Source organism: Cryptomeria japonica, chromosome 3 (genome assembly GCF_030272615.1).
Source record: "Cryptomeria japonica chromosome 3, Sugi_1.0, whole genome shotgun sequence".
Lineage (NCBI taxonomy): Eukaryota > Viridiplantae > Streptophyta > Pinopsida > Cupressales > Cupressaceae > Cryptomeria > Cryptomeria japonica.
Window position 1 is genome coordinate 232088723 of NC_081407.1, and position 18723 is coordinate 232107445.

At 36.9% G+C, this 18723-nt stretch overlaps 1 protein-coding gene across 7 annotated transcripts in view; it reads right to left on the reverse strand.

Annotated features, from left to right (window-relative positions):
- The window catches only part of LOC131048765 (uncharacterized), an 84525-nt gene that overhangs the window by 38664 nt on the left and 27138 nt on the right, over positions 1-18723 (reverse strand). For 6 of the 7 annotated variants that reach the window (XM_057982838.2, XM_057982837.2, XM_057982836.2 and 3 more), the window contains 2 exons: positions 16456-16562; positions 16185-16240 (listed from right to left, as the gene is read on the reverse strand). In XM_057982838.2, the coding sequence (XP_057838821.2) occupies positions 16185-16240; positions 16456-16562 (163 nt within the window). The remainder of the gene's footprint in view (positions 1-16184; positions 16241-16455; positions 16563-18723) is intronic. The other variant, XM_057982840.2, reaches the window with a different exon arrangement.

Consider the following 18723-nt stretch of genomic DNA (forward strand, 5'->3'; position numbering starts at 1 on the left):
CTATTTTGCTAGGTTAATAATTTATTAATTATTATTATTTTAAATATGAATTACAATTTTCCATTTTAATTTTAAATAATAGAAGTTATAAAACTATTTTGCTAGGTTAATAATTTATTAATTATTATTATTTTAAATATGAATTATTTAATTCATATTTAAAATAATAATAATTAATAAATTATTAACCTAGCAAAATAGTTTTATAACTTCTATTATTTAAAATTAAAATGGAAAATTGTAATTTTTAATTTTTAATAGTTTTTTTTTTTTTAACTTTTAATTTAACAAACTATTAAGTGATTTAAAATAAACAAATTCAAACTATAATAATAAATTATAAAACTATTTTGCTAAATGTTAAATATATAAAATTAAATTTAATAATTTATTTAAAATGAAAGTAAAATTATTATATTATTAATTATGAAAGTAATAACAACATTTAAATTTTTACAAACTTCTAAATAGTTTTATTATTTAATTTATTTTAAAATTTTAAATAGGTATATTTAATTACTTATTGTGTAATTTAGAAGTTTGTAAAAATTTAAATGTTGTTATTACTTTCATAATTAATAATATAATAATTTCACTTTCATTTTAAATAAATTATTAAATTTAATTTTATATATTTAACATTTATAATCTATTGTTTAATATTAAATATTAATAATTTTTTTTTTAATTTGTTGTAGAAATCATAATGGCAACGACTACTAGCTCTACTCCTCAAAGCTCTACTCCTCAACGGACTTTCAAAACTGACCCAAATTCACCTTTATGGAAATATGTCAAAATAATAGACCAAGTAAAAGGTGGTGGAACATTTTTATGGATATGCAACTTCTGTAGTGTGAAAAAAACTAGCTCCTACAGTCGTGTCAAAGCCCATTTTTGTGCCATTCCCCAACAAGGAATCAAACCATGTCTAGGAAAGGATGGAAATGGGATGTCACCTCAAGAAATAGCAGGATATATTAGAGAGCAAGAGGAAGCAAATGCAAGAGTTGGTCATGCCTCAAACCATCCTTTGTTGACAGGAAGAGGAAGTAGATCAAAGAGGCCCCCTACTTCTCCATCTTATAGCGATTTTCCTGATATCGTGGTAGAGAGCCACCCATTCTTGGACCCAATTAGTGAAGAACCTGTTATTGTGAAGAGAAGCAGGGGACCATTAGAGAGAGCATTTAAGAATGATGCTAGAGAGATTGCAGATCAATCTGTTGGAAGATGTTTATATGCAAACGGTTTGTCATTTAATGTGGTACGATCACCATATTGGCAGGATATGTTGAGAAAGGTAAATGAGGCTCCACAAGGGTACACAGGGCCAGGTTATGAGAAGGTGCGTAGCACCTTACTAGCAAAGGAGGTAAAAAACATAGACAATGCATTGGCTCCCATTAGAAATTCATGGAAACAAACAGGGGTGTCCATCATTTCAGATGGATGGAAGGATACCAAAAATCGGCCATTAATTAATGTAATTGCAGTGTGCCCTAAAGGGGCAATGTTTCTGAAAGCTGTAGATTGTGAGGGACAGGTGAAGGATGCACAATTTATTGCTAACATCCTTATACAATGCATTCAGGATGTGGGACCTCAAAATGTTGTCCAAGTAGTAACGGACAATGCAAAGAATTGTAGAGTTGCAGGTATGTTGATTGAGACACGGTTTGAACACATATTTTGGACACCTTGTGCTGTCCACTCTCTCAACCTCATGCTACAAAAGATAGGCAGGAAAATACATTGGATCAAACAAATTTATGTTGAGGCTGAAGAGATCCAAATGTTCATCACAAACCATAACATGTCACAGGCCATTTTCAGATCATTTTCACAGTTGGAGTTGCTAAAGGTAATTGAAACACTTCAATTTTTAAAATCTACATTTCACTTTGATGGTTACTTAATTTTTATTTTTTTATCATGTCTTCTTTGTATTCTAATTTTTATTTTTAATTTTTGAATAGGTTGCCGAGACCCGATTTGTATCCAACACAATCGTCTTGACGCGACTTGTGAAGGTGCGACAGCCACTTGCTAGCATGGTAATTAGTCAAAGTTGGTCCCTATGGAGGCAATCCAATACTGAAAGGGCAGCAAATGTAAAGCGCATGATCCTATATGACACTTGGTGGGATCGAGTGGAATATCTTTTGAGTTTCACTGAGCCCATCATGAGTATGATCCGTTATACTGACATGGATCACCCATGTTTGGGAGAGGTATATGATGGCATTGACTCGATGATTGAGAAAATGAAAGCCATCATCAATGCAAAAGAGCAAGATCCCGAAGAAACTTTCTTCAAAGAGGTTCAATCAATTTGTGTTGAGCGGTGGAACAAAATGACCACCCCACTACATCTTCTTGCATTTGCATTGACTCCCAAATTTTATAGTGATGAAATGCTTGCTAAGCCATCAAGGGTACCACCATATAGAGATTCAGAAGTCAGTGAAGGGTGTAGGACAGCACTTACTAAACTCTTCCCAGATTCTGAAATGGAGGATTTAATGACAAGTGAGTTTGCTGATTTTGTAGCCTCCAATGGTCAAAGTGTTTCCGCTCTCCGTGACAAGTATAAAAAGGATTCTCATGCTTGGTGGTACCTCCATGGCCATACATCACCAAACCTTCAAACTCTTGCAATCAAAGTTTTATCGCAAGTAAGTTTCTTAATTTTTATTGCTCTCTAAATTTAGATTTTTTACTATTTTATAATTGTCACCCTCTCACTTTGTGTCAATTATTCAATAGGTTGCTAGTTCCTCTTCATCTGAGCGAAATTGGAGCACATACTCCTTTATCCACTCAGTGAAACGCAACCGACTGGCAGCAAATAAGGCGGAAGAGCTCGTTTATGTGCATTCAAACTTGCGCCTTCTTACTCATAAACAAAATGAGTATAAGGATGGGAGCACAAAGTTTTGGGATGTAGATCCAGAGCGAACTGATTTGGATTTTTCAGCTGCCACACAATCTTTACTTTCTGGGGAGTCTGATAGCCAATGTGCTGCTAGTGCAAGTGGCAGTGAGGCTGCATGTGGTTCCAGTACTCTACCTACATAATCTATTGTCAATGACGATGTTGATCTTGATCTTCCTAGTGACCCATATGATGCTATTGCTGATTATTAGTTGTGTTATTTTATTGTTGAACGGTTGAGCCAGTGAACAATGAATTCGATATCTATCATAACATTCAAAGTTTGACAAATGGATATTTCATATTAGATTAGACTTATAGTAAATTTGTAATTTTGTTATAGACTTATAGTTATATCAATATGAATCATATATGATAGTTCCAAGTTTTGTTTAGCATATGGATGATATGTGGGATTCTAAATTTAATTTTTGTTTCTACTTATTAGAGTGTATATATGTATATATTTATGATTTTTACATTTTTTTGTACGAACGTACCCAGCCCCCCCTTAAAAAAATTGTCGTACCAGCGTACCGTACCCACGTACCCGTACCCGTGCTCGTGCCCGTACCCGTACCGGCAACTTAGCCTTAAAGCAATCGCTCCCGATAAGGTGTGAGCGATCGCTTTAACATGAGGGTATACACTCCGCTCATATTTTCCTTCTTGATACTTAAAATTACTTAGTGAATTGGGCTTTGCTTTATAATTTTTAGTATCCTTGCTTTTCATGACTCATAGTGAGGGGAACCTTGCTACTTGCAGTCATGGTCCTCTCTCTCGATCTTCCCTTTTGCTTTGTCAATCGAAGTCGTAAGATCCTAAGTCCACTGGGGGCTTGGTACATCTTGCCTCATTGACGTGGTAGAAGTCTTTCAATCTTGTTTCCTTGTACTTTACCGCCAGTATTGGTGTACGCTTATAATCCCGCTAAAGTGGGGGCTAAATGTAGTGTGATAAAATTGCGACCCTTGCAGTTCTCAACCATATTAGGGTCTTCACATTGGCGAATAGAATCCCCAAGCTTGATCGGAGACCCGAGACTTGCTCATCCCTGAAAACTGTACCTTTTTCTGCCCTCTACATGTCCTAAACCTGCTTCTTGTCCTGAGTTAAGGGCAGGACAGGGGCGTGGCGCCCCTGTCCGTGCAATATTTCAGGGCCTCTTCATTCAAACAGTGCATTGAACTTTGCAATTAAAGCAGGAAAACTACCCCTGTCTCGGCCTATGACTAAAAATCAACCTATTAACCTTAATTGACGAATATATATGTTGCATTTGCCCTCCCATTTGCATAAGTGGAAATTGATCATAAGTTCAAGCAATCAAGCGTCCGAGCATTCAAGAGCATTCAAGCATTCAAGCATCCCTTTCAAGCATTGAGCATTCTCAAGTCTCCTTTCAAGGCTAGGTGTTGCATTCAAGTCAAGGATTCAACCATTGAAGAGGAGATCTCTTTCATCATTCAATTTCACATAAGCAATTCTATCTACATTCCTATTGCATCCTCCCATGAGGTGATTTATATTTCAGTCTTTCATTTGCATTTACTTGCAAGTACTATTTTTCATCATTTGGTTAATTCCAAAATTGGGGTTTGACCTGAAGGCAAACCCCCAATCCCAACCCATTTTCCTCTCTTTTTTGTGTGTAGGTTGCAGGTGCACAGCTGTATTTGCAGATTTGGACTCCATTTACAGAGGCGGAAAACCCCTTTTCATTTCGCAGATTTTTTCGGAGGACCGTGTGCACTTTCAACACGGTCCAGACGACTTTTCCTCAAATTCACAGGGCAGCTTCATCTCGACATATCATAGCCAGATCCAGGTGCACAGCTTCATCCCACGCTTCTATCTCAAGTTATAACCAATTCTTTGCTACTTTTACAATTAGTCTCAAAACACATAATTCAATCATTTTTCAATCTAAAAGAGGGGTTAGCTTGTCATTTTCACACCATTATCAATTCATTTAGTATTCAATCTTTTTCCTAAGAGATTGGATCTAGTGTGATGGGTCACACAAGAAGTAGCGTTGGGCTTTTCTCTATTTTTTAAATAAAGTATATAACATTTGAATTACATACTTTTTATTGGGCTTTTTATTGGGCTTTTTATTTGAATTTTATTATTTTTACATTCAATATCCCCATTCATGGAGTTCTGATTCTACACATCCTATGGTTGATCATTCACATATCAAAAGGACCCCACCTCATGTAAGCACATGGAAATTGAACTTTGACGATGTGTCACAAGGTAATCCAAGCCAATTTGGTGATGGTTGTGTTCTCTAAGGCTCTTTAGGTAAGGTGATTAGAGCAACTATGAAATATTGAAGCCAAGGACAAATAATGAAATGGAAGTGGGAGCATTCCTATTTCGCCTTCAATTAGTCAAATCTTGTAATATAGAAAACATAACTATAGAGGGTGACTCAATGGTGGTTATCTTGAACTAAGAAATAGAAATTCGAAGAATTGGAAAATGATGAATACCTTAAGAGAGGCTTTGGTTATTTTGGATAACATCCCAAATTTTTCAATAAGGTATAATTTCAAGGAAGGAAATAGGGTGGTTGACTATCCATCAAACCAAGGGCTTGAGCAAATTGAAAAGGAAATATCAAAGCAAGTATCACATGCTAGGCAAAACTTCGAACTCTATTAAACACTGCTTTTAATGCTACCGAAAATTGATTTCGACTGGAATGGCAATGAGCATCGATTAGTGATTAATGGATAGAGTACTTTGCCTCCATCATTGCTTGGAGGGTTTTAATTATACAATAGTAAATCTATCATAACACCCCACCTTTATATCAACATCTCTTGCTTTCTATATCTGGTTATTATGGGGCCAACCCTACAATTGGGTGCCACCACAAGGCAAATGGCATTTAAAGTAAAGATAACTACAACTTGAATGAAGAAAGTATTTTTTTTACCAAGAGGGGGAGGTTTTAAAGGCCATAGTGGGCATCGTAGGGAAAGATTTTCTAGAGAGTCCAATAATGCATAGGGTAAACTCGAAACTTCTTCAATGTTTGTTGAGAATCTACTAGTCTTGACAAGGGAAAAGAAGTTAATTGGGGCTTTGGGAAAGTATTTTCTGTGGAATAAATTCACAGCAAGCGTAGATGAGACAATTGATAGCACCGAGATTGAACTACTCACCTCTCTTCCAATAACGAGGGTTTTCGTTTAGAGCACTAGCTTCAATCTAAATGGTGAGGAGCATTGAGAAACGACTAAAGGAAATAATCAAGAAGGTGGCTGCTATCTAGAAACATCTTTCTGTTGAGGTTGGTAAGTCTTCATATCATCTTGAAAGCAAAATCTTGGAGCTTTTGCACCCAAAAAATTTTCACCATTGCAAGAACGCTTAAACATAGAAAAAATGGAGAAAGCCAATTTCTAGCATGGAGGGCTGAATTGGTAAAATGGAGGACATGCCGTATGGTCCTGGCTAGTTGCTCTAGTCTCTCTAGTATATTTTTTCAATGTAATGTTTTTGAACTAGTCACTATTGAGTTTATAAGCTTTCATAATATGTAGCATTTGTTTGAAGATATCTATTTTCTCAAAGAATGTCTAGATATGGGTGGGCTATAGTTTGTATGAAATTTGTTACCCGCTTGATTGGAATATGTATAGGTGGATGGTATAGGGTGTGAAGAGAGTAATGTATGCATGAATCTACAGTTATCATGCATATTTAAAGAAACAATGCATCCTCTTCATTGTTTTAAAGGATATCAGATGTAATCACTTTAATTTTTTGAATTAATATGAAGGGAGAGAGCCCTAACCCTCACATGATCAATCTTAAAAATATATTTTTACATTCAATATGAAGTGGAACATTGAACAACTTACGGAAACTAGTAGGGAAATATATTGATGATGCATTAGCTGATTTGAATTATTCCACTGTCACTCCATTCAATCCAATTAGGAATCCAAACTTTAAAATGCAATTCAAAATGTAGCAAAATTTGGCAAGGGTATACAACTCCCAGTTTAGAGGGTCTTTGAAAAAATTATTTTAAAGTGGTCATTAAAAAGGGTGATTGAGAAATTAGGTAAGTTCAAAGACTCTTGGAGAGAGAAAGGTAGTATTAGATTGAGTAATGGATGGTTGGATATGTGTCAAAGGCTATCGATTAATGTTTTTGTGGCTTTCCCTCAAGGTGTGTTCTTAAAGATAGAAATGCCATAATACTTCGAAAAGAAACTTGAGTCTACTTTCCAAATACTAGAAAACTATAGAAACTATATCTCCCTCCAACTATAGTGGGGGGGTGGGGGGCCACTGATTAATTGCCGTGGGAAGATATAATTCGAACAAACATTTGCAACCATAGAATAGTAGGGGGGCCTCGCGCCCATTATCCTTCCACATGGCGGGTGATCACAGGTCCGCTGATCCAAGTTCGGGAGATGGAAGCAAACGAGAGAGACCTTATCTCAAATATGGGGAGAAAGGAATGAGATTGATCAAGTTGACCGACGCGACTTCTTTCTTCATTGTCCCATCAATCGATATCAGTACGCGTCTCGCCCCTCCATCTCACTCGGGCCTCGCGCTACCGAACGTATGTGTTGGCTTCGAATCCATATCCATCGGTAGTGGACGGCCAGTGCAGGTGGGGAGCAACCCGACCGGATGAGTTAATCTATCAATGGGGAATTGGAGCCCTATATATCTATGGGGGGGTGGATGAATCGACTTAGTTGCAAAGCACCTGATCAAAACGATACCAGCACCTGATCGAAACGACACCACCCAGAAGAATGTTGGCCTACTATTCGCCTAGGCGGATCGACACCCCAAATAAACTATAGGGCGCCCTTCTTTTCCATTATTCTAGTGAATCGCTAAGAGATATCTTGTTGATGCTGATGGGTGACCCAGGAATCAAAGCAACTGGTCCGGGCTGATCTCGCCCCCAATTGTGTCCTTGGAATATGGTGGATCGGTCGCCCATTGACTCGACCGGTGAGTAAGAAGGAGAAAGAGCCAGGTCGACAAAGGATTCATTGATGGCAGAGCCCGGTGAAAGAAAATAAAGCATGCTCAGGATGGTAAGACCGGGAGAATTCAATTACTGAACTGTAGGAGGGAGAGACCGTCATGTTTTCTCCTTGTTGAACTACAACTATAACACTTACAACCAGCCGGAAATGAGATCCTTGTTCTTGAACAACCAACCATAAGTGAGGACGAGCTTCCATAAAAACATCTAGCTTGCCTTTTTTTATCGCCGAAACCTTCCTTCCTAATTGTATACCAAACATCCAGCCCACACCACAGGACAGAAACAAAGTGAATTAGGTTCTTAGAGAATATAAGTCTTTCCAACCGGTAGCCAGTTAGTTATTCTTTCCGGAGGGTTAACCCTCAGTCTCCTTGCCTCTCACCCAATATTGGACAGGTGTTAACTTCTCTCCAACTCCCATCCTAGCCCACACCCCCGGTGAAGGATGGTCCTTCCGGTTGTCCACTCGTTACTTCCTGACTTCCGAATGAAAGCATGCTCCGGTAACAACAGTATAAAACTTTAGCTATAGCCCGAGGAAATAAAGAATGTTAGGCCAGAGCAGGAAAGAATGTTTCTGGTGCCGGTGCTTCTGTGATCAAGTGCGCGGGCCTTAGAATAGTAGGGCGGCGATAAATGGTGAGCTAGATGCTTAAGAAAGTTCAGCCGCATCATGCCATAGTCTAACTAACCGAATTCAGTCTATTTCTCTGATTACCTCACCAACTATATCCCCGGGGAGGGGGAGTATAGTAGTGGGAAGAAGTAGTTGTCCAAGTTCCCGACTGATTGATAGGAGCACTTCAATAGTTAGTGTGATGAGAGCGAACCAGGTCGGGCTCCCAGTACTAACTGATTCAGTAGTGGGGAAGCCAGAGAATCTACGGGAATTGAACTGGGCATAAGTATCGAAACCTCACCTTCACGCCCGGGGCAGATTACGGGCCTATAGTTTTTTATGGCTCCTAAATTAAAATATATTTGGGGGCCTGGGGTGAAGGATTCTTTCTTGCCTGGGGGTGAAGCCCATTACCCGTCGGGGGTGAAGGATGGCTGGCCTAAGGTGAGGAGGGCCCCCTACAATTCTATGGGGAACTTGTAGTTATCTAGAGGGCTACTCCAGTTCAGCCCCTTATAATAGTAGGGTAGGAAACCCAGCACGCACCACTACAGGATGGAGGGCCAGTAAGATAGCACCATCCTCCTTTGTTTCCGGAAGGAAGTATCAACCGGCCATTATTATTTAAGAGCTAGCTATTATTTAGACTACTTTTATTCCTCTAACTGCCAGCACTCCTCGATCACGGATTAGAGCGTCGATAAAAATAGGCCGTACTATCTATAGTTCCCCCCCCACTACCATTATTCTGCAGGCACAACATCCGTGTGTCCCTACCCCTCATTTATATATATAGCGTTAAGCGAAGATTCGTCTCTTTATCAGAATGCCCATATAGTTCAACCTTGGTTATTCATGTTACGTATAGAATCGAGCCCTATTATTCTATTATTCAACTATAGTGGGGTGTCCTTCCATCCGCCTTAGCCTTATTCGATTCGAATCAAACTTGCCCGGCCAGAAACTTACTAGAAATCCCACCCACCCCTACTCAACAAATTAGTCGTAGGTGCTCCCCTTCGACATAGTAGGGCTCCCTCTGCATCCCTCTGTATCGGAAGGGAGGGCCCTTTAAATAGGCCGGGGGAGGTAGGGTATGTTACGTACAGAATTTGCCCCCCAACAGAATCTCTGACCCCCAACAACCCTCCCATACCCCCCCGGTGGAGGGCCCTTTAAATAGGTCGGGGGAGGTAGGGTATGTTACGTATGGAATTTCGTCAATTAATCCCCCCCCCCTATCAGTATATTGGGTGGGTGGCCCCTACTATTCTATGGCGGGTCATGTTACGTATAGAATCGAGCCCCCCCAATAATAGAGATGGGTTAATCAACTGGTGGATGAATAAATTCAACAACGGGATCCCCATAGAATAGTAGGGCTTCCTTTTTATTTTTTGCCACCCCCTATCTCTTCAATTAGAAGTCTTGAAGTGGGTGTAGAGAATGTGATTTGAGTGGAAACTGATGATGTTGAAAATTGTATGGGAGCTGGAAAGCTAGTTGCAAACAAGTACCCACAAATCATTTGAGCCCATGTGCAATCTATGTCTAGATTGTTGCTTCATGACTTGGCTAAATTCCAGTGGATGAATGAAGCAATTCATAAAGGAAGAGCAAATGCAAATTTCATAAGATGTCATCACATATACATTGAATGTTTACATGCAATGTACATCTAGGTTCTCGTGGCATTGTGAAACAAATGAAACAAGAACAAACAAATGAAATAAGAATAACTAATTTTATATCACTTTGAAAAGAATGGTTTAAGAACGCAGCTCTAAGATCTATAATTTGTTTTGGTGAGTAAAAAGATTTTTTCTACAGTTCCTCGAGGAAAAATCATAGAGAAAATTATTCTAGAAAACGATTTTTAAGAAAGTGCAATAAGGTTTTAAATGTGTGTGAATCAATTGTTAAGTGCTTTGCATGGTTGATGTTGATGCCCTTGTCTCTACATGCTTTATGAAAGCATGGACCATTGTAAGGAAGCCATTCAAAATACACTCAAAAATGTGGAAGCAAACTATAGTAAGGTATGGGATAGAATTGATTCCAAATATTAAATGATGCACACACCATTAAACATGACAGCTTGCTATTTGGAGACTAAACTAATTCAAATAGATAGAGGGAAAGCTAAATTGTAGCTAGGCTTTATGAACCCATTCGGAGGCTTGACACAAATCCAGCTATTGCAAGTCAAATTAGAGACCAAACATAAGGCAAAAAAAGAGATGTTTGGAATTCCATAGCCAAATATGACATGTCATGTTTTACATGAATGAACACAAATGGTGGATTTCCTATAGAGTAGATACTCTAAAACTACAACTCTTTGCTATTTGATATTAGACTATTTAATTATATTTTAGTCAGTTATATTTAGCTCTTTATTAATGGTCATTTAGATTTTTAGTTCGTTTAGTGCTTTGAGTTCAACTATTGCTTCTTTTATTAGAACACGTAGCTTTTTAATTTTCAGCGTTTTAGCGTTTTAGAAGCTTTAGTTTAACGATTCGTTCTTTTTAGAACACTGTCTTGTAATTCCTTTATATATGTTGTATATTCATGAATAAATCATTCAATTATTTTTCATGGTATCAAAGCATGGATAAAAAATTTTAAAAATTTATAATTCTAAAAAATTTCTTATAGAACTTTTTTAGTGAATTTTTTCCAAAGTTTTTTTTCTGGGTAATTTTTCATGGTTTGAGGGTTTTGTTCAGACATTTTTAAGCACAGATTTTTTTTTGGAAAATCGCACGACTAGAGCATGCGATTTTTTTTGTAGGGTTCTGTTAGTGCAGAGTTTGTTTTGCAAGCAACACAACCTTCGCGTTTTTTTTCCAACGCCTGTTTCTGGTGTTGCAGCCCCATCTGTGCAAGTTATCTACGCGCCTATTTCATCCACGACCCACAATTTGTTTTGACCCATGTCTACTTCGCCTGCTTGCGATTTTTGGCAGTGTGAACAGCAACGGATTTTTCTGATTTTATTTTGCCCACAAAAAATCGTGTTTTTGGGCGCCATGATTTTGCCCATGTTTTTTGCAATTCTCAGTAGGGACGATATTGATTTTTCTGGAACCTATGGGTGGTTTTGGCGTAATGGCGACAATTTTTTGTTTGCTTTTTGTGAATTTCACGCTTTCATTTGCCCACAATCTTCCATAGATGGTGTTGTTTGTTCTAGTCTATTACTCCTGCGACTAGGGTTTTTAGCAAGACTTTTTAGGTGTCCGAAAAAAATTTGGGTTTGCAGAAAAAAATTTGAGTTTTTCAAATTTCAGCGCTTTGGGTTTTGTGCCATAATTTTGCACCTTGGGATTCATGTATTGACTTTCGTACCAATCTTTTTTGGAGTTTGTACCAGCTACTGCTGAAGGTTTTTGACTGATTTTTGATAGAAATATCAGATTTTTTTTAAGTTGGAGTTTGACCTCATTTTTCGTGCATAAGAAAATGCGAGGGATGGCATTGTTGACCAACGTCATGTTGGAGAGCAATCAAAAGTTCAACGGCCAGAACTATAATACCTAGAAGCAAAGGATGCTCTCATTTTTTGAATATTGTTGCCTTGATCAGATTGTTTTGGGCACGGCTTCTTGTCCTACAGCGACAGGTGAAGACTAGGACAAACATGATGCACGAAATCGGGAGGCTGTCATGCTCATCAAGTTGTCTGTCATAGATGATCAACTCCCTCAGGTGCCTTCAGGGAAAACAGCTAAAGAGATCTAGGATCTGTTGAAGGGTCTACATGAAACATCCGACAAGAGTCAAGCTTTCTTCCTAAAGAATATGTTGTGTTCTATCATGATGGATGAGAAGACATCTATCCAGGCACATCTTACGAAGATCAAGGACATTCATGACCAGTTGGAGGCTATTGGCCGAACCATGGACGAAGAGGATATGGTAGTAATCACGCTAAAAGGCCTGCCACAATCTTACGAGCATTTCATTGACACGCTCAATATCTCTTATACTAGTGTTGATCTTAAGTTTCCTAATCTCTGCAATAAGGTTTTGCAGCAACATAGATGGAAGCAGCAATGTAGTAGTAACAGTGTCAGTGTGGGACAAGTGTTTACTGCTAAGGACAAAGGCAAAGGCGAGTCCACTCAGCAGAAAGGACAACGCAACTCTGAGAAAGGGTTCATGAAGAAATTCACATGTCACTATTGTGGTGGACCTAGGCATATCCAGAAATTCTATAGAAAGAGGTTGGCTGCCAACCAGGGAGGGTGTTAGGAGCAAGAGCAAGCTCATGTTGCAGTGTGTTCTGAAAAGGAGTCCGCCTTCTATTCTTTTTGATAAGCAATTTTGTCATTGGATGGGTTTTCTGATTTTTCTCCACAAAAAATCATGGGAGGGTTTTGCTTGTTTTTTCCTCAAAAATAAGGGAGTAATGGTTTTTCATGTGATATCTAGTGTTTTGCCACGTACTGTCTAGTGTTTTGCCACGTGATGTTTGGGGTTTTGTTGCACAACGTTTCAGGGTTTTGTTTGATTTTTTTTCCTCAAAAACCGTTTCAAGGTTTTGTTCCTCTTTAGCGTTTTTTACCATTTTTTTCCACAAAAAATGATGATTTGTAACTTCAATTTTGGAGGGTTTGTCGATTTTTACTCAAAATCATGGTTTCGGGTTTCAATTTGGTTACCCAACATTAGGTTGGATGGATTCTGGTAATCTTAGTCATTAACACTTTGCAAATCTTGGGAGGGTCTCCGCTGCAGCAAAGTGTTCTTTATGTTTGTGATCAAAAGCCCTGCAGAGTCTTCTGTAGGGTAGTTAGTAGATAGAATGACCATTAACGGAGGGTATTAGAATATTTAATTATATTTAGTTCTTTATTAATGGCCATTTAGCTTTTTAGTTTGTTTCATGCTTTGAGTTCAACTATTGCTTCTTTTATTAGAATGCATAGTTATCCTTTAATTTTTAGAGTTTTAGCTTTTTTTAAGTGTTTTAGCTTTTTAGAAGCTTTAGTTTAACGGTTCATTCTTTTTCGAACACTGTCTTGTAATTCCTTTATATACGTTGTATATTCATGAATAAATCATTCAATTATTTTTCATTTCAATATTGAGTCAAGGAACAAGTTCATCAACATGTGAGAGCAGCTAATGCTGCTTTGATTACATTCAATTCTGAAAAAGAAACAAATTGTCTTGAATGTTGAAAGAAAATGCTTATATTTACACTAGTTTACACTTGTGTATGAACAAAGTAACCAGAGAATCCATCCATTCTTCACAATTCCAACATGTTACAAAAGACACATCCAATGCAAGTGATGCAAACATATTTGGTGTTGAATTGAGTAAAATGCATCCGGTGATGATGTTCTGTGAACTCAACCAAATGCTTTTGATTACTTGGATGTTTGATGAATCTTTAAAGACTTTGACTTCTGATTGGCACTTCTTGACAAGAACACTACCTTTAAAATCATGATTTCATATGTTTCTTATAGCCTTAATTTAATAATCATATCATTGTTTATAAGTTCAAGCATTTTTTTTTATGTAGATTTCAAATCTATTCAGAGCAATTAACCTATTTTGACAATCTTGTGGATTTATTTCTTAAAGTTAAAATAAAATCTGCACATTTGTATTAATTGAATTTAATCATGATTTTTTTCCTGAATTTTTTTTCTTTGCCAAACTCAAACACAAACACAAACCTTGTGACTTAGTCATCTATTGAAGGTTAGATCAGTCAACCTTTCTGCAACTCTAATAACAGTCCTTCACAGCCCTTAGTTAAAATGAGACAAGCTAATGTATGGCATTTACAATTCCATGACCCCAGTTTCAAATATTTGTGTACAGGACATCTGGGAGTCTGCCTCCACAATTAGGTGTCCAAGTACCTTGGCAACATTATTTGATGCCAAACCAATTTATTTTAAAAAGCTACTACCACACATTCACACCAAAATTGTGGATCATGCACCCATATCTTGAAGGTTAGATCAGTCAACCTTTCTGCAACTCTAATAACAGTCCTTCACAGCCCTTAGTTAAAATGAGACAAGCTAATGTATGGCATTTACAATTCCATGAGCCCAGTTTCAAATATTTGTCTACAGGACATCTGGGAGTCTGCCTCCACAATTAGGTGTCCAAGTACCTTGGCAACATTATTTGATGCCGAACCAATTTATTTTAAAAAGCTACTACCACACATTCACACCAAAATTGTGGATCATGCACCCATATCTTGCCCATCTTTAGGTTGTCTTTAGGAATGTCAACACGTTGAGATTAACCTAAGTTACCGGTACGTCCATTTTTCCTGCAGATTCCAGGTACGATTCGTTTCTGAATCTGAATCGTCCTGGAATCCTTGTGGAATCCAATAGGGTTCCTTCATTTAGCCCTGGAAACACATCCAGTTTTCCAACCATGAATCCTGACGAATTTGGAATGATGTGGCGATTTCGTCACGTTTTCGAGGGTTCTTTTTTTTGCTTTTAGTTTGAAAAACGGGTTTAATACAAACCTTAAGGCGAAAAGCAAAACAACAATTAATACGCGTGTTTCTCTTTGGCGGCGGAAAAGAATGCAAGAGAAGCACGAAGCCGCCACAAAGAAGGATGATGAACGCGGGAGAAGCCACGAACAAAGAGCGACGACCAAGCACAGCCCAACACGACCCAGGCAGAGCTCAACGCCGGTAGAGAGACAGGTCACAACAATGTAGGAGTTAATTTGTTTTGCTATAGTTTTACGATTTATATTTATTTTTTTATTTGTTTGTTTGTTTAAATTATTTTATTTATTTATTATAATTTTAATTTTTGAAATATAATTTTATTATTTTTATTTAATGATTTATATTTATATAAATTTAAAATTTTAAAATATTAAATATTTAATTTTAAAATTAATTCATAAATGTTAATGATTTATTTAAAATGTTAAATTATTAATTATTATGTAAGTAAAATTTGACAAATGGATATTTAAAATTTCCAAATATATTTGTATAAATTTTTTCCCAAGTTTTGTTTAGCATATGGATGATATTTGGGATTCTAAAATTTATTTTTATTTCTGCTCTTTACGCTGCATATATGTATATATTTATGATTTTAACCTTTTTTTGTACGGACGTACCCAAACGTACCCAAACCCGCCCCCAAAAAAATTGCCGTACCAGCGTACTGTACCCACGTACCCGTACCCGTACCCGCACCCGTACCCGTACCGGCAACTTAGAGATTAACAAAGGGAGTGTTAGGAGAGTCTTTCAACTTATACTCTTCTTAGCCTAACCCATCATTGGGGTACAGTTGTATCATACTTCAATATATTAAAGTCACTACTGGTGAGGAAAAAGATGCTAGAATGTCATTAGCAGCATCCGCACAACACAAGCTCCATGCTGCTTAAATTTTCAATGAATGAATATGATCTACAGAAACCTTGAATTTCTGGCCACCAAATGTTCACAAGAAAAGACTATAAAAAATTTTACTAAACTAAAGATATGCTCAGAAGCCAAGATAAAAAAGATTCAGTTAAGAACAACTGCTAATGAAAATATATCTCAAAGAAATCACCTTCTTACTTGCAAGACGAAGTAATGGTAGCGCAGGAAGCCGATTATGTGCAGACTCTACACAAGATAAAACACAAATAATCAACAGGGAGCAACAAAAAAACCTGTTGAAACATGTATTCTCAACAAGATAAACTACTGGGGAACGGTAGGGGATATAGCCAGGTTTTTAACAAGCCAAAAGATTACAAACAACAATTACAGGTTTAAGAAATGGCTTTACCACCAAAAATTAGTTAAAGTAAAAAATTAGGAGAGTAAAATGTCAGTACCATGACGAATATCAACCAACAACCGAGGAAGACCAATTTCTTCAGCAGAGTCATTAATAGATCGTTTTTGCTTCTTATCGGATTGATCCACTACACCATTGAGTAGCCTACATATCCAGGGTTCAGATAAGTGCAACTGCCTAAACTTCATCAGATGCAATGTCTGTAGTTCTTTGTTTACATAAATGAAGAAGAACATAAGCATGCCTTTATTGGGAACATAGAAGAACACATGCAAAACAGATAATAGGAAATTGCACCTAAGTTCACATGAAATATCAATTATGGTAAGTTCTAAATCCTTTTTGAAAAAACAAACAAGTCATATTCAGGTAGAAAGATATCTAAAGCAATTAAAAAATAGGTCAAATACATTATAGAATTCTTATATTGTTTCCAAGTACAGAGGAAACACATTAAAATGGAGAATTAAGTGTTATCACATTTTATAATTGGCTGATAGAAAGTGTCACTAGTACTGAAAAACAATTACTTGTAATAGAAACTAAACCCAGTAAAAATATTGTCACTGCTGTCCTAAATTTCATTCTTCTAATTAACAAAGAAAATGGATCAGCATGATCCTATCACTACAAAACAGATAATAAGAAATTGCACCTAAGTTCACATGAAACATTAATCATGGTAAGTTTTAAATGCTTTTCGAAAAAAAGAAACAAGTCATATTTAGCCTTTTAGGTAGAAAGGTATCTAAAGCAATTATAAATAGGTCAAATACATTATAGAATTATTGTATTGTTTCCAAGGTAAGTACAGAGGAAACACATTAAAATGGAGAATTAAGTGTTCTCACATTTTATAATTGGCTGATAGAAAGTGTCAGTAGTACTGACAAACAATTACCTGTAATAGCAACTAAACCCAGTAAAAATATTGTCATTGCTGTCGTAAATTCATTCTTCTATTTAATAGATAAAATGGATCAGCATGATCCTATCAGTCATAGTTGTATGTTCTTTTCACTTAAATTACAATATAAATAGACAAGAAGTAAAAGCTTGAAAAGAAAAACGAGTGTCCTACTTCCAATACTGGAGTGTGATAATGACTTATAAGGTGGTCTATGTGGCAAGAAAGAAAGATTACCACCCATGTTATTATTATATCTCTTCTAAAGATAAATTTAGTGGGTGTTGATGTAATAGTCATAATTCACATACGATAACACCTTATCCTATGTATGATATTACAACTATTTAATAAGTTAAATTAGAGAAACAAGAATTTTTTATCCTCGCCTAGGTAGCCAATAATGACGTGTGTGCCTCGATGTGAGGTTCACAAGTGCCACAACCTCCTCATCAATTCTTGATTGATGGAATTTAACTGCTAGCTTTGTCTAATCAAGGCTACCTCTATTGTAGTTGACTAAGTTAACTCATCTCCTGATCGGGAGTGATTGAAAGGTAACTCATGACCTCTTGGATATGTCACATCATTGATTCATGCATCCAAGAGGCCTATACGTTTGTGATCCATCTATTGTATCACATCTTTTCTGCATTCTTGATATTGGAATAACTGTTTTATTTCCATTCTGTAATCTATTGTCTGTGTGCTTATAGCTAGTGTAACTTGTCTCTTCTCATCTAGATCTAGGTTCCAGTGTTTGCATTACATCAAAGCTTACATGATATCAAAGCCACTGTGGTCTGGAACTTGTTTGTGTCCACTAAGGGTCAAGGGTTTCATTTAGGGGCATTGAGTGAAAACTCTGTTTTGGTGGTTCTTGGATCAAATTAGAGCCAATAATTGCATTCAAAGCTGCTGCAACACTAAAAGTTGTCAATCATTTTGTTCATTTTGGCCACCTGAATGTTCATTTTTTCAGTTTTTGATTGCTTGTATTTTTGGTGATTCTTGCATATTGCTCAGTTTTTGGAGCACTTCGGCACAAATCTGAGTGTGCCATTGTGTCTAGAAGGAATCAAAGCACTAGGGACAACTATCAAAACATCCAATTCTAGATAGTTGACTAAAAAGGCAAAAAGAAATTGGTCCCAGGCATGCGGCCTAAAGCCATAAAATTGCCTACAAAAGCATGTAATATGAATCAAGGTTTTTTTTTTCAAAAGTTCAAATAAATAAATATTTTAATTTTAAAAAATTCGAAATAAGTGCTTCACAATGCACTTAGCTGCCTTATTCAATAGGGTTCAAGGAGGGTACCTTGTACCCTATAGCAACTCTTGTGACAATAGGGGGTTTTAATGTCCCCATTTTTTGTGAGCATCAGTTTTCAGAATG